This window comes from Phoca vitulina, unplaced genomic scaffold (assembly GCF_004348235.1).
Source record: "Phoca vitulina isolate PV1807 unplaced genomic scaffold, GSC_HSeal_1.0 scaffold55, whole genome shotgun sequence".
In the NCBI taxonomy this organism is placed as follows: domain Eukaryota; kingdom Metazoa; phylum Chordata; class Mammalia; order Carnivora; family Phocidae; genus Phoca; species Phoca vitulina.
Window position 1 is genome coordinate 9,720,464 of NW_022589758.1, and position 22,154 is coordinate 9,742,617.

Sequence of the window (22,154 nt, forward strand, 5' to 3'; positions counted from 1 at the left end):
CACGCGGGGGCGAGAGGAGGGAGGCGCCGGGCTCCTAGCCGCGCTGGGAATCGGCCTTCGCTACCGCGATTGGGCGCCCAGCGGCGTGGGCTGGGAATACTGTGCGCCGAGGCCGCCGGGCGGGGGCGCTCAGCTGGTCTCAGGCGTCTTTGAAAGTCTTACAGCCGGAAGCTGCCGACCCCTGGGGCCTGGAATTATCTCACAAAAGGTTTTCAGATTTTTTTTTTCCGTGGGCTGGAAGTTCCTGAGGTTTTAAATTTAATCTAATTTGCCATATCCTTTAGTCTCGAAAGGCCCTGACCCTCTCTGGGAATCAAATGTCCCTTAATACTGCTAGAAAAGGTAATAATGAGAGTGATGATCTAATTAACAGGAATACACTAATTAACAAAACACTAACACCGTGTTTACTATGTGCTCAGCTCTGATCTAAACTTCTTGCACATATTCATCTAATCTTTCCAACAACCCAGGTAGGTGAGTACGATTATTCTTCCCAATCTAGTAGATGAGGAAACCGAGGCACGGAGAAGTAATTTGTACGAGGCCACATGGAAAAAGTGGGAACCCAGAATCCAAACCGAGGTAGTCTGTCTTTAAAGCCTGTGATCTCGCCTAAATAATTGTTATACTGTCTCATAATCGGGGTATGCTTCATATTTCGATCTGTATTACACGTCCTCACCCCTGTAGAAAGTGTAAATTCATCCCGGCGGGCATCCAAAAGATTTTGGGGGTTTGTGTGAGGCCGCATCGCGCCCTCCAGCCAAAGACCACTAGGAACACATCTGTAGTTGAACAAGTTGGGTTTATTATGCCTCACTGCTGCAAGGAAAACACACAACTTGGCACAGCAGGGCATCTCAGTGAGAGGGTGCTAGAAAAATTTATTATAAGATTTGGGCTGGGGCGCCTGGGGTGGCACAGTGAGTTAAGCATCAGGCTCTTAATCTCAGCTCAGGTCTTGATCTCAGGGTCGTGAGTTCAAGACCCCCGTTGGTCTCCACGCTGGGCATGCAGCCTACTTAAAAAAAAAAAAAAAGATTTGGGCTTTGGTTAGGTAATTTGGGGGCGAATTCAAAGAAGCCAGGCTTTGCTCTGGTTTGGGTGATGTTAGGAAGCCAGGATAGTACCAAATCCCAGCTGTGAGTGCCAGGCCAACTCCCACATGTTAAGGGCTGCTTTTCTGTTTCTCAAGAGAATTGTATATTCCAAGCCATCCCTATCCCTATCCTCAAGGACAAATATTGAGAAGACTGAAGGCTCTGCATTTGTAATGGAATGGCACATGTATATAAAAGAGTGAAGTATAGTGATAAATTAGGGCAGAAGCTCTTAAATTTTTTTTAAAGATTTATTTATTTGAAAGAGAGAGAGCAGGGGGAGAGGCAGAATGAGAGAATTTTCAAGCCGACTCCCCGTTGATCCCACGACCCATGAGCTCATGACCTGAGCTGAAAGCAAGAGTTGGATGCTCAACCTGACTGAGCCACCCAGGCGCCCCAGGGCAGGAGTTCTTAATTCAAGGGCTATATGAACTTAGATGGGGAAAAAATTACAACTTTATTTTCACTCATCTCTAACTGAACTTTAACATTTCTTTCACTTATAGTGTAGGCAACAAAGCACAGTGGTATGAGCAGTACCTGGGACTTAGTCACCAGTAGAAAGCACAGATACTTTCATACAGTGTTACAGTCATGGCAGACTTCTTGACATACCATTTCTGCTCATTACCACCTCACAAGTACAGTAGTTATTAGAGCGCTCATCTTATTTAACGCCTAAAGAGGACAGATTCCTATAATTTTGTTTTTGAAAATATTTTGACAGTGATTTCAATATAGAGTCCTTTGTGGTCCTATGTGTTTTATGTTATGCATTTATAAAATGTAATTCTTAGGAATCTGTCCATAGGGGTCCATGGCACCAGAAGAAAATGAAGAGCCCCTGCTTTAGTAGAAGAGACTAAGCAGTGACTAAGAATTTGTGAACTGCATCCAAATCGGCATAATGCATCAAAGGATAGAAAACCAAAGCTGGAATCAGTACAGTTAGTACACACCCTCTCACTTTACCACAGAGAGAACTGAGGTACCAAGAGGTTAAGGAACTTGCCCAAAGTCTCACTGCTGTTCCATGATAAAACCAGGACAGAAAGCTCTTAGACAAGCATGTAAAAATTCTCCACTCTCGCTGGGCATGGAGGATTCCATAGTTAGCAAGATGCCTCTGGCCCTCAATGAGCTTGGTGGGGTGACAGCCAAGAAAAATCATAACATGAGAAGTACTGTGAAAGAAAAGCATGTACAGTATTTTTTTTTAAAGATTTTATCTATTTATTTGAGAGAGAGAGTGAGAGAGAGCGAGTACATGAGAGGGGGGAGGGTCAGAGGGAGAAGCAGACTCCCTGCCGAGCAGGGAGCCCGATGCGGGACTCGATCCAGGGACTCCAGGATCATGACCTGAGCCGAAGGCAGCCGCCCAACCAACTGAGCCACCCAGGCGCCCGAAAAGCATGTACAGTATTATGGGACCTTGGAGACAGGGTGAACAGTTGTTGAAAAAGAGAGGGTGGAAAACTTCAGAGAAGAGGCATCAAATAGCTGGGGTCTTGAAAGATGAATAGATGTTTGCTGGCGGTAGGGAAGTCACTCCAGGAAGAGGAAATGGCATGATCAATGGCACAGAGTTGAAAAACTTTGGCTGATTTTGGTGAGAAGTTCTTGTTCTCACAGAGTCTAGAGAGGAATGCTGGTGAAAGTTGGTATTTTGATATTTGAAAGAGTGGACCGTAGATTGAGAAAAGTCTGGAACACCATTCTAAGGAGTCTGGACTTCAGTGTGGAGGAAATGAAGTGTCCCTTAAAGATTTTAAGCTGGGGAGTCAGAAAGCTGGATTATTGCTCTACAGAATTAACTCGAGCTGTGGTGTGGAGGAGGACCAAGAGGACACAGAGACTGAAGACTGGCGGACCAGTTAGAAGGCTATGGATAGATCCACTTGTCTTTTCCATGTCCCTCAGAATATTTTTAGTACCTAAAGCATGTAAGCTGTAAGCAACATTAACAGATCCATGATGCCTGCCTTTGTAATGTGTTCTGGAATTAGCCCAACATTCATATGGCACTTGAGTCTTGTCCAAACAGTGCAAGAATATAGATTATGACCTCAAATGCTGAATCTGTGTACTTTCAGAGCACTTCATCGTAAGGAATATGAAGGGTTCTTCAAAGGCATCAGTTACTGGTGTTCCAAAATCAGATAATCCACGCTCAGGAAAAGACTACAAAATGCGTCTGTCAAATATTGGAAAGAGAAAGGCAGTACAACAGTAAGTAGCCATCTTTCGCCCTTTATCGTTTTCCACAACTGGTCAGTTTCCATACCGTATTTACCCAGCTAACATCAAACACTTCTTGTTTTGTAAATTAGAGGGTTTTTTGTGTGTTTTAAAATTACTTTTGAACTGAATAGTAATTATTATAATTATAGTATTTCATAATTTGCAAAGCATGTTAACACACATTTCTTTGATTCTGACAACTCTGTGAAGCAGTCTTATTATTACATTTTATAAGTGAGGAAGCAGCAACTGGGAGAAGGTAAGTGATTTGCGTAAGGTTAAACGGCTAATAAATGGCATCAGCGATGATTTAAAGCTTTGTTTCCATATGTCAGGCCTTTTCTACTCTACATCTTACAGTCTGCATTTTGCCAGCCAAGGGTGACATTATACGGGAGTATCCACCTCTCTTCACATGTAGCCCTGTGAGGGGTAAGGATGGGATTGGGGGGGTTTGGAGAGGGTGATCCCTACAATCTGCTAGTGCTGAGATGTGATCCAAAGTAAGATAATTCTCTGACCTGACTGGGATGAGCCTGTTTCAAGCGAAGATTAGAAAAAGAAGTTTCTTTTTTTAGGGCCTGGTTGTCTGTTCCCAGAAAAGAATTGGACCTACTGTAACTTTGAGTATTCTACATTCTATTTTCATAGCACTTGGACTAGTTGGACAGTGTTCTTAAGAACTAACTATAATGGAATCATTTTAGGTCATGGATGTTTTTAGAAAGCAAATTTGTCTCTTCTTACATTTTTAGTTATATATGCCTTTTGCTGATAAAGTTTTAGCCAGGACTTTTTTAATCCCAAGGGAAATATTCTCAAATATCTTATATCCTCATTCTGACTGGATTCTGCAAATGACCAGTTCCAATTACCACATCCAAATGTTCTTCATTAGGTCAGTCTTAGGGTAGGGGACGGGAGGGTGCAGGGGGAAGAAGCATAAATTCAGAGTTCCCCAAGATTTTAGGAAAATGAAAACTACTTCATTAATGTTAACCTCTTGTTTTTCTTCTCAGAGCTCGTGAAGCTATTTCAGCTCAAAGGATCCAGAGAGCTTGGTTATCTCATATGGACAAAACAATATTTCAACTCCTAAAGCACACAGTTTGTGCGGCGGTATGTATTTTGCTTTTTGTTTTCTCTGACAGATCTAATTACTTATAAGCTAAAAGGTCTGTTAAGTAAAGATAAAATACAAAACCTTTTTTATCTCTTCTATTTGAATCTAATAATAGTGCATGGGGTTCTGGGATTGCTTCTTTGGTTAGCCCTAAATGAATATTTCTGGATTTATTTGTAAATAATGTAGGTGACTGTTATTTCTTTCTTCTGAAACCAAAATGATGTTTTTAAAAAATTCAATTTCTTATTTGAAGATGTGGGACACTGATCGTCCAACAAGAAAAATCTCTGAATTAAAAGTGCCCTTACCTTCACCCAACGATTTCACTTCTGGGAATCCGTTATACAATATATGTACAATTTCATTGCAGTATTGTTTGTAATAGCAAAGAAATAAACCATATAATGTCCAACAGTGGGATGCTGGTTAAATAAGTGTTGGCGCTTTCATGGTGTTAAACCTTGCAGCCTTGTATGTGATTCTACAATACAAAGATAGCTAAGATATCTCATTAACGAAAAAGGCAAGTATAGAACAGTATGAATAATATGGTCCTATTTAAGTAAAAGAAAAAAAACCCCTAAGGTGCACATCCCCTCACTCCCCCCTCCCCCGCCAAAAAAACAACTCTGGCAATGCTAGCAGAGTATAAAAAGCTTTCCTTCATATAATACCAAGTATTCTAATAAAATCACCTATGAGTATAATAGTTTATAATTAGTAATAGCCACATAAAGGTAATTTTAGCAGCTCTGAAAAAAATCATGAAGTCTGAGCAGTATGTACACTTCTTCACCATCTGACCCACAGACCCATTTCTGATGCCAGTAAAAGCAGAATACCTCAGAGAAAACCCACTCAGGTAAACAGGTGACATTTCAGGTCCATAACCCATTGTCTTCACATACAGAACTTGCATTTAATTATCATAATACTGGTTTTGTTATAACTTTAGATGCTTATAATAACAGAAAGAAGGAAATTAATTCTTTTTTAAAAATCTGTTATCCTAACACTTCAGGTTCCTACCTGACATTAATAATGATTTGTCATTTTAAAAGCCCTTTGGTGTACATTTTTATGTGATTGTCATAGGCATAAAGGTTGGCAGGGTCATGTCGTGGGGCTTTAGAGTCAAAGAGACCTATGTTTGCATCCTGGCTTGTCCACTTACTACCTGTATGCCTTTGAATAAGTTACAGACACTCCCAGAGTCTCAGCCTGCTCATTGGAAGGATGAGAATGATAATATTTGAATAATATTGCTGAGTTGCAAGGATTAAATGAGGTTATGTCTATAAGGCATGTAACAGAGTGTGTGGTATATAAAAGGTACTTAAAAGCTAGTAACATTACTATTATCTTCCTCATTTTACAGTGATGATTCATTCAACATCAAATACTTGCTCAGCAAGTATTTGGAACACCTGCTGTGTTCCAAGGACTGTACTAGATGCTAGGCATACATGGTAAAGAAGAAAGACATGATCAGTACCTTCATGCAGCTTACAGTCTAGTAGAAGACACAGATTAGTTCATAGTTAATTATAATACATGGTGAAAAGTGTTGTCATAGGGAAAGAACAGTGCCTGGGATGTCAAGGAGGGACACCTACTCCAACTTGGAAGTAACTGACTCAGGGTTACACAGTTGATAAATGGAAGAGCCAAGACTAGAACCCAGGTATTCAGAACTCCAAGCCTGGTGTACTGTTCACTTTACCATGCCACCTCTGTTATTCTCAGTAAATTACATCTGGGCTGGGTACCATTTTCCATTTATAGCATCATCATCTATTTCAGGAATGTTGTGTGACGCATGAAATACTGAAGAAAGTGAGCCCCTTAGAGGCTGAGCTCCTGAAAGATCCTAGCATGAAGTGTAAAGTTAAATTCAGGTAATATTTCTATGCTAATTTATTTCAAGAAGCACTTGTTAAAATGAAGAAACCTTAGAAATTTATTTTCTCAAGTCCTCATACGTTTTCAGGGTACAATTACAGAGTAAATGTGTTATTCTTATTTACATTTATTTTTTCTTTTTTTTTTCTTTTTTTTTAAGATTTTATTTATTTATTTGAGAGAGAATGAGATAGAGAGAGCATGAGAGGGGGGAAGGTCAAAGGGAGAAGCAGACTCCCCGCTGAGCAGGGAGCCCAATGCGGGACTCGATCCCGGGACTCCAGGATCATGACCTGAGCCAAAGGCAGTCCCTTAACCAACTGAGCCACCCAGGCGCCCTCTTATTTACATTTATTATGTGAGGAAACTGAGGCATGACTCTTGGGCCAAAAGTTGCCTTGAGAGTGGCTTATCTCCCATGATGTGTCCAGTGTGACACGTGAATGAGAATAATTGTGAGTGCACACACTCCACTGTGGCTCTTTCATCTCTGGAATCCATATCATTGCCCATTCTTTCCGTGCTCTGGCAGAGCCTTTACCGCGCATTCAGGAAACTATGGGAACTATCTTAAGTATAGGAGGAGAAGTAACTAAGCCCCAAGCCTGATGCCAAATCACTAATTTTTGGTCTTTATTTCAGATTTAGTGGTGAAACATTTCCACCTTTCATCGTATTTAAAATTTTTCTTCATACTGAAGGCCATGGTAACAAGTATTTCAGTGGAAAAAAATTATTTAAGCCATCAAATGAGGTGATGTTTCATGATGTATATTTTATGTTGCTTTATTTTTTAAAGATTTTTATTTATTTATTTGAGAGAGAGAGACAGAGATAGCGACAGAGAGCATGAGCGGGAAGGAGAGGGAGAAGCAGGCTCCCCGCTGAGCAGGGTGCCCAATGCGGGGCTCCATCCCAGGACCCCGGGATCACAACCTGAGCCAGAGGCAGATGCTTAACCGACTGAGCCACTCAGGTGCCCCCATTTTATGTTACTTTCGCTTCTTAACATCTATGTAGTATCTGAATTGCATTCAAAGTGGACAGACTAAGTGTTTTCACCATTAAACGGCCCAGCAGCCAGGTAGTATTTTTTTAATCATCATGTTTCAGGGTGTCTCTGTTTATTAGCAAAAAAAATATTTGGAATGAATTACTTTTAGAGGCCCTTAAAAATACTCATCACTTTTCTTTCTATTTAATTTTGGTTTGTTCATGAGAGACTCTTAACTATGGGAAAGAAACTGAGGGTTGGTGGAGGGGAGGTAGGTGGGGGGATGGGGTAACTGGGTGACGGGCGTTAAGGAGGGCACGTGATGAGATGAGCATGGGTGTTATATGCAACTGATGAATCACTGAACTCTACATCTGAAACTAATGATGTTCTATATGTTGGCTAATTGAATTTAAATTAAAAGAAAAGAAAAAAATTAAATTTTGGTTTGTTAATAATGGACTAAAGTGGCCCATTGGTCAGGGCTTTTAAATTATGCAGAACATTTGATGCAATTTTATTTTAATGACATTTTATCATGGTTTCTTTGATTCTGGTAGCATATTTAGAAAAAAAGTGTGCTGGACTATGGATTGAAAATGAACTTTTAAAACATTTATCCTTCTTTATATGATTTCTCATACTTTTAAGTTTCATATATATTTACCATAATTGTGTCTACAGCATAGGAATCACCTGAGAATCTTGTTAAAATTTTCTGGTTCATTAGATCTGGGAAGGGACCTGAGATTCTGCATTTCTAACCGGTTCCCGGGTGCAACCACTACTGCTGGTCCATGGACCCCACTTTTAATAGCAAGGCTCTGCAGTGCTACTACAGTGTAGGTTTTGCTCCTTTGGCCCTTAAACATGACTATAATTGAGGGAAAAAATGTGTGCATTCTCATACTTAGCCTTTTATAAATCATACATCAAAGGTTATTTTCCCGTAGCCTTCTGGAGATATTTTACATGAAATGTATGGCCCATCCAAAATCATCAGTAATGGTGCATGTTCAGGATAGACCACTCAGCCTGGGAGTTTCTGATCAGATCCAAGATATACAGCATTTATTCTCTGGAGAATATTAGAAAAGAAAAAGAGACTGCTTTTCTCTGTGTTCTCAGGCAACATCAGAGAACATTTCATTCAGTTTCAGAATATATCAAATGGACTCTGTGTTTTCATATGGAATATGGTGTTCTGGAAACATTAGTATTTGTTCATTTATATAGAATGACTTCACATGCAAAAATTGATATTTATCCTATGCTCAAGGAATAAATTCATGCCACATTTATGTACAGAATAAGCTTATCATTCCTATAAAATATCATCAATTGTTGCTTTTCTGAGATTGCATGATGAGACTGTTCCAGGAACAGAAATTCTCCTGGGTCAGCTCCTGGTGGCCCCTACTGTCTGCAGGCCGGAGCAAATGAGAAACTTAAAGGCTGTGACTGGAAAGGACTGTGTGTATATTAAAACTCATTAAAATGCTGTATAATAACTTTAGTTTTTATTTAAATTACAAAGTGACTGTTGGGAAAAAAAGAAATAGCACAGAGATTTTTAAAAAAGGAAACTGTGCCTCATGCCTTTCTTCTCTGTGCTGTGACTTTCACTCACCTGGGGTGAACACTGTTAATAGTTTACTGTGTATCCTTCATTTTTTTTTGCCCATAAAAATGCTCACACAAATATGTTTTTTAAAAATTTTTGTTCTTACTATAAAAATGTGATAACACTGTTTAGTTTGAGTTTTTCACTAAACATTCTGAGAGGATTTAAATGATGAGAACATGAAAGAACAGATTAGGATTCCTTTTTCAGCTTCGTAACAAACTGGTAACACTTGGATTCATGGTTGATAGAAAACCTGTAGAAGGAGAATTTTTCTAAGTTTGCATCAGTCCTTTGAATGTAGAAATTGTGTGTTGAGCAAACTGATCCAACTTTCCTAAGTTCACTTCTTTCTCTTTTTTTTTTTGAGATTTTATATTTTTAAGTAATCTCTACACCCATCGTGGGGCTCAAACCCACAACCCCAAGATCAAGAGTCTCACAGTCTACCGACCGAGCCAGCCAGGAGCCCCCACTTAATTCTTAGTATGAAATAAATAAGTCAGTTTTAGTTCAGACGTGTAATTTAAGTTCACTGATGAACACAGTTTTGTTGTTGTTCTGTCTTTTCCCTGGTTCTTACTTCCAATTCTAGTTTCATTTCCTTATCATTTCCCAACAGTATTTCTCATGTATTTACACACACACACACACACACACACACACACACAGTAAAAACAAGTGAAAGGACATAGAATAGCCTAAACCGCCTTAGAGAAGAAGAACAAACGTTTCCATTACCTGACTTCAAGGCTTAAAAAGCTGCAGTGATCCTGACAGTGTTGTGATGGCTTAAAGATAGACATGTAAATCAATGAGATAGAATAGGGAATTCAGAAATATATGCACTCATAGATGATCAGTTGATTTTCATCAAATGTGCCAGGTCAGTTCAAATGGTGCTAGAACAATTGGATAGCCATGTGTACAAAAAAGAGATCTCATTTCAGTTACCTACTTCGATGATCTATTTTCAGAGCAATGCTTATTTACAGACGGTTGTCACTATAGTTCATCCTCCAGCTATATTTAGAATATTCTAAAGCCTTGCTACTCAGTGTGGTCTACAGACCCACAGCACTGGCATCCCCTGGAACTTATTAGAAATGTGGACTATCAGCCCCCACCCCAGACCCACTGAATTAGCACCTGTGTTTTAACAAGACCCCCAGACGATCCTAGGCACAATATAGTTTGACAAGCACTGTCATAAAGGTGCCCCCCACCAACACACACCGTGGCCTGGAATGCCTCCGGGTAATTGACAGTTCTGAAACATTAATGTCCAGCAACCATTCGTTTAAATTGAAGATCCCTGTTCTTTTTGAGGATTGGGCATTTATGTAAAAAGGAAAAACATTATTATTAATAATAGCTGCCCTTATTGAGCACTGTCAAGTACTGTGTTAAACATTTTGTGTGCATTATCATTTAATTCTCATAAACTCTAGAATGTAGATTCTGTGGCTGTCTTCCATTTTAAACGACTAAGTCACTTGCCTAAGGTCTCACAGCTAGAAAGGGAAGGAACCGATATCAAAACCCAGTGATCCTGATTCCAGAGCCTGTGCTCTTAACCACTCTTGAGTCAGGAAGCCTGCTCAATATGTTCTCTTATACGGCCCCCTGATAACTCCAGTGAGGTACATGTTATTCCCATTTTTGCCTGTGAGGAAGCTGGAACTCGGAGAGGCTTGTCAGGGGCAGAACTGAGGCTTGAATACTCCCCCCATCTATCCGCCGCCCTGTGCCCACTTCAGGGTTGAAACAACCCCAGCAGGTGTGCTGCTTTCATGAATTTGGAGACCGTATATAACTGAACTGCTCCAAACCAGGAAACTCTGTGCCTGTGCTGGGATACCAGTTACTGCTACCTTCGTAAGTGAGAATTTCCAGCTGGGCGGGGAAGTGACTTGAGATAGTAGAGTAACTTCACGAGCGCAGGTCTGGATCTAGGCCAGCACGGAGCTGCAGGCCTGTGGGGGCTTCTGGGCCACGGTGATGCCAGGTATCAGGGGAGGTGTCAAATTTAGAGATGCCCCCCTTTGACCTTTTGAGTCACGCACTAAGAATGGAACCTGCCTCTTGAATCCTAGTCTGATTGGCGGCTATCCTGGGCTCCTTGCCCGGTTTCCACCCTTCCCTTTCACCTGGGGCTGGGCCCTTCTTAACCATCCCTTCCGACCCAGAAGCACTTTCCTGAAGCTGGCCATCTCCAGCAGATGCCGGAGAAAGAACATCCTGGCCGTTGGAGGGCAAACTTTTTTCAAGCCCCTGTCGCAAGTGGGCAGCGAGCCTGCCCCACGCTGCCAGGCATAGGGTTTTTTTGGCTGGACACCGGGATGGGCCTGACACAGCTGAGCCCTACAGCTGAGGCACTGTACAAATAAGGAAACTGGGGCTTGGAGAGGTTGTGGGTGGTGGCTGAGGGGCGTAGAGTGGGGAGGGACTGACAAGAAATACCCTTACGGAGTAACTTGAGCTAAAGTAAAATACAGTTATAGCTAAAGAAATTCTCAAAGCAGAAATTGTACAGTTTTCAGACGTGTTCTCTGTACAGTTTATTTGCTTTTACCTTTAGTGTTACTGTGAGAATGGTTAATGAGAGCCCACAGGAAATTAATTGCAAGAAAGCGTAATGGTGACACGTGCCAACACTGCCTTCTCTTTAAGATGCGTGCTGTGTGAAGAAACTAATGAAATGGAAAACAAAGATGATCTGCCTAAAGGAAGGTTCATCACATAAACAGTTTCTGTCCCTTCAGTTTAGTGTATTAGGAATAGAACTACAACCATCTGAATATTCTTCCATTTTCCATGTGTGTCCATGTTCAAAGCTTTGGAATTAGAAAAATAAATAAAAAAGGAATATTCTCAATAACAAAAGTGAAAAATGAAATGGACAATACATTCAGGCTCATTCTTGTATTGTGTGTTAAGTAAAAAGAACACATTCCAAATTTCGATCTCGTCTCAAGTGGCCTCATATCAGCATTATAACCTGGAGTTCCCATGCTTTCACAAATACACATTCTGAGATACAAAGGGGAAGAGAAACTGATCTGGAATCCAAAGGTATTTGAATTTTCATCTAAGCCAGTCTCCCTTCTCATAAGCATATACTTTGTGGCCAGAAGCACAGATATGTAATATAAATATGTGTTAGAAGAGTCAGCACATACTTATGGGGGGTGGGAACGAGGGTGGGGAGTACTTAAGTCTCTACTCACAGTCTATGTATAGCTCTTAGCAAAGGATGGGCATTATGTGAAAGGGTATGGTACAAACAGGGCCAGATGAGATTTGGGCCTCCGTATTTTCTATCTTCTACCTCTGCCCTATCAGGGGCTGTCCTTGAGTACAAAATGCCAACATTTCAGAGAGAGAAAAAAAAAATGCTTTGCTACTCTGGCCACAGAGAATGAGGTCTGAAGGAGAGGGAGGCAATCTGAAACGTACATGTTTCCATTTGGGGGCGAGGTATTAACTAACACATAAAAGAGAGCTGGCCTTAGGAACACCTTTCCCTGCAGTTCCTAAGGCAACCTATTTAATAACCAAGGAAGCTTTCTCTGCCTTGACAACACGAATGACGCTAGAGATTTGTTTTGTTAAGGGAAAAGAATGTTTTTTAAGGGGGAAATAACCAGATTTTTAAAACACTGTGGTTCTCTGAGGGTTGTAGACTCAGCTACTCCTCCAGCTACATTTTAAAACTATGTATATATGGTTATGGAAACAAATTTTAAATGGTTTAAAAACTCCTATACAATCTTTTCTTTGTAAATACGGTCTTTTTATTGAATAGCAAGCTGCTAGGAGAAAGGAACAATATTTGATGTATTTGTCAGAAGAAATATATAAAATATGCACTGATAATTGTTGCTATTATACTACTGTTTTAAAGGTCTGTTTTCTATTCTCTTTATAGGGAGTGGCTGATGCTTGCAAAATGATGGGGAAAAAAAAGTTTTACCATCAAGTTATGGAAGATGAACATCTTTTCCAGAAATTCAAAGTAACTGATGAAATAGATATTGTCACCCTGAAAGATTACATGCAAGTAAGGAATTGAGATTTAGATATTAGAAACAACAATTTAAAAAAATCTTCTGGGGGCATCTGGGTGGCTCAGTCAGTTAAGCGTCTGCCTTCGGCTCAGGTCATGATCTCGAGGTCCTGGGATCAAGCCCCTTGTCCGGCTCCCTGCTTAGCAGGGAGCCCGCTTCTCCCTCTTCCTCTGCCCCACCCCCCTCATGCTCGCTCGCTCTCTTTCTCTCTCTCAAATAAATAAAATCTTTAAAAAAATATTTTAAAAAGCCTCCTGACCTTGTCCTCCAAGAAGAAAATTTCATTCATTTTTTTCATTATAGAAAAATACACACAATATAAAATTTACCATTTTAAATGGTACAATTCAGTGACATTAAGTACATTCACAATGTTGTGCAAACACCGCCACTATCTAGTTCCAGAACCTTTTTGTTGCCCCAAAAGGAAACCTCACATCTATTAAGCTGTCACTCCCCATTCCTCCCCATCACTCTAGCCCCTATCAACCACTAATCCGTTTTCTGTCTCCTTGAATTTACCTATTCTGGGTAGCTTGTATTAATGGAATCATATAATATTTGGCTTTTTGCATCTGGGGAGTGATAGCTAATGAATGTAGCCTTTCTTTTGGGGGCAATAGAAATGTTTTGGAATTAGATAGTAGTGCTACTTTTAAAATGGTTAAAATGGTGAATTTTATATTATGTGAAATCAAGTACATGGTTTTGAAAGAGTGCATGATGGAGATTTGACCTAGTAAGGAAGGGTTCTATTAATATTTGGATTATTATTTGGATGCTTTGTGCTACAAGTGACAGAATACTCCCAACCACAAGAGGCTTAAACAACAAAGGACATTTATTGTCCCATGTCAGAAGTCCACAGATAGGTGGGTCCTGGGCTAGCTAATGCAGCAGCTCAAGAACATCAGGGTTCTGGGTCAGCTTCTCTACGGTGCTTCACATGGTGACAAGATGACTATCACATTCTTAACTTCCTTCAAAGGCAGGAACAAGGGGACTCTGAAGCATCGTTTTCCTTTTTATCGCAAGAAGAAAAATCTTTGGGGGTACTTGGGTGGCTCAGTTGCTTAAGCATCCAACTCTTGATCTCAGCTCACGTCTTGATCTCAGGGTTGTGAGTTCAAGCCCTGGGTTGGGCTCCATGCTGGGTGTGGAGCCTACCTTAAAAAAAGAAAAGAAAAAAGAAAAATCTTTGCCAAAAGCCCCCAACAGACTTCCCCTCAGGTCCCATTGGTCAGAACTGGATCACATACTCCCCCTAACCTCATCACTGATAAAGGGAAATGGGATCATTTTCCATGATTGACTTAGAGCAATCATGGTTCATGTGCTGGGGCCCTCCTTCCTGGAACATATTGCTGTTCCATACTTGAAAAAAAAAAAAAAAATCCGGGCTCTGGAGGCAAGGGAGAAGTGGGAAATGGTTGATGGGCAGGCAATCAACAATGTGTCACAGCGTCAGTCCAGGGCTGAGCAGGTGTTGCGCCCCAGGCAGAGGCTCTGTGGCAGGAGGAACTGCAGGGCCCGAAAGCAGGTCTGTGGGGTAGAGAAGAGGGAGCAGAGGGTTTGGTACGTAGGCAGCCTGGAGGGCTGGGAAGAGAGCATCAGGCAGGCCTTTTGACCACAGCAAGGTGTTTTTCTTTTTCTTGATCCTGTGTGCAAATAGAAGCTGATGCTTCTTAATGGGTTAAGAAATGAGGTGATCTAATCTAATGAGTGAAGAGATCTGTCTGGCTGCAGTGTAGGGAATGGATTAGAGGATAGCAAGAGCCTTCTCCTAGTTTGGATGTTCCTGCTGTATCTCAGGAGAAATGGTGGTGTCTTGGCGGAGGGCTGTGAGGCTGGAGACAAGAGAGATAAGTAGAGAGTAAAAGCAGTGGGCCCTGGTGACAGACAGGGGCCAGCTAAAGAGAGGTGTCCAGCATGGCTCCTAGGTTCCTGGTTTGCATAACAGGCTGGACAGCAGTACTAAGTCAGGAAACTTAAACTAGATACCTGATTAATAATAATAGCAAATGCTCAGTAGTGCCAATTCCTTTTCTTCTCATAACAACCCTAAGAGGTAGGTACTATTATTACCACCATTTTACAAGTTCTAAAGACGCAAGGGATCCCCAAATTCTGGCTCATAATAATAATAATATATGGCCTTAACTATTCACTCAGTTGCTTCATTGTGACACATGAAATTAATGCAGTGCCTTAGAGACTCCCAATTATGCTTTATTTCCTTTAGAGTCTTAACCTGGAAAATGAGGGGATTGAACCAGGAAATAAGTAGCGCTTGGGGATGCCAACTATCTTTGCTAAGGACATGGGTCACATACTTGCAGAGTGTGACTATGCCAAGGATTGGTGCCATAGGAAGAAGTCCCAGATAGACATGTTGGGAGAAAGAAACTTGATGATTGCTGACTTTTTTTTTTTTTTAAAGATTTATTTATTTATTTGACAGAGAGAGACACAGCGAGAGAGGGAACACAAGCAGGGGGAGTGGGAGAGGGAGAAGCAGGGAGCCAGATGCGGGGCTCAATCCCAGGACCCTGGGATCATGACCTGAGCCGAAGGCAGATGCTTAACGACTGAGCCACCCAGGCACCCCAGATGATTGCTGACTTTTATTGAGCCCCTTATGGAAACAGCACTGTTGTTGGCTCTTTTTTAAAAAAAAAAAAAAATTTGAGAGAAAGAGACAGAGAAACAGAGCACAAGCAGGTGGAGGGGCAGAGGGAGAAGCAGACTCCCCACTGAGCAGGGAGCCTGACACGGGGCTCCACCCCAGGACCTGGGATCATGACCTGAGCCGAAGGCAGAAGCTTAACCGCTTAACTGACTGAGCCACCCAGGCGCCCCTTGTTGGCTCTTTTTGTGCATATTATCTCCTTTAATCTTCAAGTGTGTAAATTATGTGACCCTTTAACAGATGAGAACAATGGAGTTTAATAAGATTTTTAAAAACTTGGGGCACCTGGGTGGCTCAGTCGTTAAGCGTCTGCCTACAGCTCAGGTCATGATCCCAGGGTCCTGGGATCGAGCCCCACATTGGGCTCCCTGGTCCGCAGAGAGCCTGCTTCTCCCTCTCCCTCTGCCTGCCGCTCTGCCTATCTGTGCTCTCTATGTCTCTGTCAAATAAATAAAAACTAATGATGTAATGTATGGTGATTAACATAACAATAAAAAATTAAAAAAGAAAAAAGAAAATCTTTAAAAAAGAAAAAAAAGATTTTTAAAAACTTGCCCAAAGTCACATATCTAAGTGCAGAGCAGGTCATTGACAGTTCTGAGATGCTTACTCATTTTACTACTCCACTCTCAGCAGGTAAAATATACAGGCAGTCCTCACTTTGTGCGGTAGTGCAGGGCCATAAAATGACCGTTCAGGGGCGCCTGGCTGACTCTGTCAGTGGAGCGTGCAACTCTTGATCTCAGGGTTGTGGGTTCAAGCCCCACATTGGGTGTAGAGATTTTTTAAAAATAAAATCTTTTAAAAAATGACCTGAAACCATGCAAAGCAAACTTAATAATCAATGTGAAAAATCATGATTGTTCCATGCCTTTCAGAAAAATCTTGTCAAAACATTAAAAACTCTCTTATTGTCTGTTATAAATATATAGGAAAACAAAAAACAAAACATTTATTATGCTATAATTTAAAACATTGGAAACATTGAGGAGGAAAAGTGTTTTATTTCTTTGTAAAAAACTTATCAACTGTAAATATACTAAAAACCATTGAATTATATACTTTATATGGGTGAATTGTATGGGATGTGAATCTCAATAAAGCTTTAAAAAGCAGTGTATGAGGAGTAGTTTAAACAGTGCTTGCTTTCTTGTTCTTCTCATATAGCTTACAGTACATAGTGAGCATCTTTTCCATGCCTTGGTGAATTGTCACACTCTTAAGTTCGGATTACCTACCAACATTTTATCCTTTACACATTAAATGTGAAATCTCTCAAAGTTCCTGTAATGTGAAGAGTCTTTTTTGTCAATGTCACTTCCTCTGGGACAGCTTCATCCTTTTCGTCACAACCACTTTCCTCAATTATGCTGCCAAGTTCACCTTCAGCACGTTCCTCTAGCTGCCCACCCTCAGTCTCTTGAATGATGGCAGTGTCAATATCCCCTCGTCACCTATTTCTTCTAGAACTCCATTTACCTTTGATTTGAATTTCATTTCATTTTGGTTTCTCTTTTGGCCTATTCTTTTGATTATCTTTTTTTTTTTTTTTTTGTAAAATGGCACAGGGGTTTATCACTGGGAGACAAAGAGGTGATACAACTAAATAACAGATCCTCAGTGACCAATTGCTGACACTTTGGAGGAAGGGACATGATTTGTCACTCATCACCACACACATCTGTTATTTCTGTAGTGATCTATGGACTGGAGAGCTATCAGCAAAGTTTGTACTTTATGCAGTTAAGTTATACTGGGGAAACTGAAATTTGAGACAAGTTGTTGGAGGACTGGGCTTATTCAATCAAATGGTAGTAAGTAAAATTTGTGCATGCCTAAATGATACAAAAGAAAGACTCCTTGTATATGTGTGTGTGTGCGATATACCCTAAATGCCTAGCTGATAAGCATTGTAGATCCTCCGGCCTACTCCTATGTCTTAAATGAACATTTTATAAGGTTGCATCAATTATATATATTTGCACTTTAACATTCCTAATTTGATATTTTAAATTAAAAAAATAAATAAATACAAGTGGGATTTCTACAAAGCTCCAAATGAAAATCGTGAAATTCGCCACTTAGTACCAGAGGTGAACTCATTATTCTTATAAAAAGGTTTGTGCAAATGTCCTCTCAACCCAAGCATGTTATGAACAAGCACTACCAGGTATGCAGATCATGTATTTGGCATTAAAATGTTTATTCATTAAATAAAATAAAATGTTTATCATTAAATAAAGATTTAGTGAGTGTGGTACTATGAGCGTGATACTGCGTGATGAGGATCGTGCCTTCTCGGGGGGGAGCTAAGTACACAGACAGCTAAAACATCAAGTAGTCAGGAATAAGCCATAGAAGAAAGTAGCTGATAAAGTTCAGAGATGGGCTCAAGGAATGCCTTTTGGATGAAGTGACAATGGATATTTGAACCTTGGGAAATGTGTCTAAAAACATTGTGGAGTACCCACAACTGATCATTCTTACTTGTTTTTTCCATATAGTATTCCAGTCTCCTGGATGAGACCCCTGCATCTTCTGGTGGCAGAAATAACTACTGGCGAAAATTAAACCTCGAAAACATCCCCAGGACAATGATAATATATGACATAGTTGATTATGCAGAGTCTGGAATAATCTCAAACCGTCTACAAAAAGAAATGAAGTATCTATTACGGAGACCACAAACAGAAGAGATGCGTCAACACCAGCTACAGATTGTTTCTGAAGTTAGGTAAAAGTGATATTTTAATGGGGTCACAATACTAGGGGCATTTCTGAAAATGTTCACATTCTGCCAAATAGCTCATGAAAGATAATAATAGGGCATATGGGGAAAATAGGGTTGAGGCAGATTGCTCAAAATGTAGGCATCTTTGTAAACAGAGCACTAACAAAAAGGACAACTGGAACCTGGGGAGATAACTCATACCACCAGACAGGCAGCTCAGGACGGCTGGAGGCCACCACAGCAAATATAAAAAATGTACAACGAGAGAGCAGAAATGCTGGCCTCTCTTTAATTAGAGCAGGCAGTGGGTACGGAGATAATGCAGATGGAAGTAGAGCCCTGGGCTAGTGTGGTTGCCTTTTAAGTGGACATGAGAAGCAGTGCAACCTGCCAATAACCAACCCCCCCCCCCAAGGCAGGGAGCATGGGGGATGGCAGTCAGGGTGGACTGGGGGGTGGGGGGTGCCTCTGGAGAGAGAGCCCTAGATGCAGGTGCTAATTCTTGTTTTCATAAATACAGCCAAAAGGGCTCCCATTGCCTGTGCTGCACACAACTGAGGACCTTTTCCTTTTCTGCTGAAGGTTATAATTCTACTCTTGTGATTCCAGCTCCCCTTGCTGAGGACAAATTGCATATAAATTACAGTGACATTGTTCCCTTCTTTAGCAATAGCATGTGAGCCAATTCACATTATAGAAACTCATGTTGTAGCAAAATAGACTGTATTATGATCTGAAACAATACGGACAGAATATGACTGCTCCAATTATATTCCTTTTTTCTTTCCATTACAAGTCTCACCTAGCCCATCTTATTTACAAATGAAGCTTTCTTTCTTAAGAAAAAAGAAAGAGATAATCAGATTGAAGAGGATCTATTGGTAGTCTATTTCCACAGCGTCATATTTGAAATGAAAAAATACTCCTTTAGTACATGAAGACACTGGTGATCCACTGTCAGGCAAACACACTGGGTTTTTTCCAGGGCTAGAGATGAGTGGTGCTGACCCAATAATATAATTTAGCCCATATATTTTATGATCAAGGCTATACATTTGCCAGACAGATGGCCTGGTGTAGGGTGTCGTCTGCCATCATGAAATAGATTTTCTCTAACTCATCTATATAAGCACTGAATATAGAACTTAACCCTATTACCACCAAGGTCAAATAAATGATGTAATTTTCCCTGCCACCATATATAACCCCAGGTTCCCTGCTATTTGGACTCTTGCTAGTGATTATCTAAGAATGAGTCATCTGAAGAGCCAAATGAAGTAGCCAAATCCTAAATCAATGAAAGAGGGAAAAGTACTTTCTTACAGGTTTCTTTGAATGCAGTGTTAGTTTGGGATCTCCCAGGAGATCAAATATTTGGATATGAGTAGTCTATTTGGGAGGTGATTCCCAGAACCACTGATGAAAGGGAAACAAGGAGGGGCAGGCAGCCAAAACAGCGTGTGTTAGCAAACAAGTTACTTCTGCGGGTAAGTGGAGCTTAATCCCTTCTGGGAATGTCCAAGCCATCGCAGAACGTGCAACTCAAGTTATCCTGCGGGGGCAAGGGAGTTGGGATATTTATACGCCGATGTACATCAGGCACTGGCTAAGGACTGTTTAGGAGGGGAAGTATTAATTCTCAGGTCCTTTCCCCGCACATGGGCCCTTGTTTTCACAAGAAAGCTGTTACGCTGAGCGAGGCTGATGCTGGCGGTTGGAAGTTGGGCCTATGTGCTTTGCAGTGGTGAGGCCTAGGGGGCTATGGGCACGATGCCACCTGTATCTGATCCCAACACTGATAAGAACAGCTTGTTTTCTCAGCCATTATGAAATTTAACACCTTTTTGTGTTAGTATATGTTGTGTGTGTGTGTGTGTGTATAATTCAAATGACTACTACATGGTATTTTCCAGGAAAACTGATTTTAAATTGATACCATGTTTTATAATTTTCATCATCATCGTGATCCACATCATCATTTTTACACCTTCATGTGGCACAAATAAAGAACTACACCATATAATTTAAGCAGAAATGATAGCTCTGGCCTAAAAACTTGCATGCAGTATTGCTCCAGATACTGAGGCCTATGATCTAGTTGCTGGAAGATGCTTTAATAAAATTTGCAACTTGCTTTACATTTAAATGTTATTTGGTGCATTTTTTTCCTGTCTGTAATTCAAATCTTTTCTAGATGCCCTTCATCCTTTTCAGCTATCAAACCTTTATATCGGCCCTACCAACAGCAGAATCAAATTAAACATCTGGGTCGTCGATCCAAGCAAGCTCAAATGAAAGTTGAAAAAATGAAAAAAGCCTATAAGATGGCTAAAGAAAAAACTGCTTCCATGGGGACGGTAAGTTGAACTTGTACTGAATTCATTGTTTTGGACACTATTCAAACTGTAAGTCATTCTATTTGTATAAGTAGAATTTCCTAATCTACAAGTTCAAGGCTGAAACACCTTTGGTATGTACTTGGATAGTATAAAGCTGTGTTCCTCTTGGTAACATATGTTTTAAAAATTCTTCAACAGTATGGCTGACCTGATAAATACCGGCTGTTTTGGCTCATCTAATATGAGGGGGCCAACAACAGTAGTCTCTGTATGTTGACACTGTTGATTCAGCACATCTCAAATGGTGCTTTTCTCAAAATAAGTCATTTCTATCCAAGCTTATTAAAAACTGTATGTGTAAAGTCGGCCTCAGTACATTCCTACATGGTAGGATATTTGCAACTAACACGTATTCACATATTGCTTTGTCATTTTTTTTAAATCTGCTGTAAATGTTTGGAGACGAGGCTAAGTATAAACAGCCAGTATAAAAACAGAAAGTAGTAAAAACCAAATGTAAAATCTTTTCCTCTTTTGTTTATACTTCTACCTAGGAACCACAGACGGACACACGAGGTACAAAGCAGCGACAGACAATCATCTTCTCTACCCCACCTTTTGACATTGTGAAAGTTGATGAGCTCATGCCAGATGAGGAATTGGAAAAACAAGAAAAGGAGTTGTTCGCCTGGTATCAAGACTTGTATATTAATAGTCCTCCGTCATGTTAATGTGTAGCTAACTGATAGAAAGCCAAATTATTTAACAATCTGCTTGTCTTGCTAATATGCATATTAAAGGAAAAGGAAATACATAAACAAGCCTTCAGGATGCTCTCTTAACCAAATGTGTGACCGATTTTTAAGCCCTTTTAGTATTACCATAAGTACTAATATTTTTTTACTGAGAGAATTTTAGTCTGAATAATGATTTCTACTAGATGCCCTCAAACTAGCTGTATACGGTTTTACTCAAGAAATGATGAGTAAATTAGTCCCTGGAACTTTTACTCAATTTTGATTTTCCTTTGTTTTTAAAAACATCTAAACAGGCCATGTTTAGCATAAATATTAGAATTCACAGAATAAAAGGCTATTCTTGAGTCAGCTTCCAGTGCCTTTTTTTTTTTTTTAAACTGGCATGTTGTTTTTACAGAGCACCTTTTGATTGACCTATTCTGAATTATAATAAAACTAATACTGAATTCGTTACTATAGGAGGCGTGACGTAGCATACCTAATCATTATGGAGGATCGCAAGGACCTGGGGCAGAATGTCTCATCTGCTTCAATGCTGTATTTGGATATTTTTCAAGTATAAAAATTGTTTTGA

At 40.4% G+C, this 22,154-nt stretch overlaps 1 protein-coding gene across 1 annotated transcript; it reads left to right on the top strand.

The window, feature by feature from the left end:
• Positions 1–91: 91 nt before the first annotated feature.
• On the top strand, positions 92–21,906 carry CUNHXorf58 (chromosome unknown CXorf58 homolog). The gene is made up of 9 exons (XM_032389684.1): positions 92–208; positions 3,200–3,335; positions 4,367–4,466; positions 6,277–6,371; positions 7,018–7,129; positions 12,925–13,056; positions 18,257–18,486; positions 20,678–20,840; positions 21,377–21,906. The coding sequence occupies exons 2-9, from the start codon at positions 3,220–3,222 to the stop codon at positions 21,551–21,553; spliced, it is 1,125 nt and encodes a 374-aa protein (XP_032245575.1). The 5' UTR covers positions 92–208; positions 3,200–3,219; the 3' UTR covers positions 21,554–21,906.
• Positions 21,907–22,154: the final 248 nt, after the last annotated feature.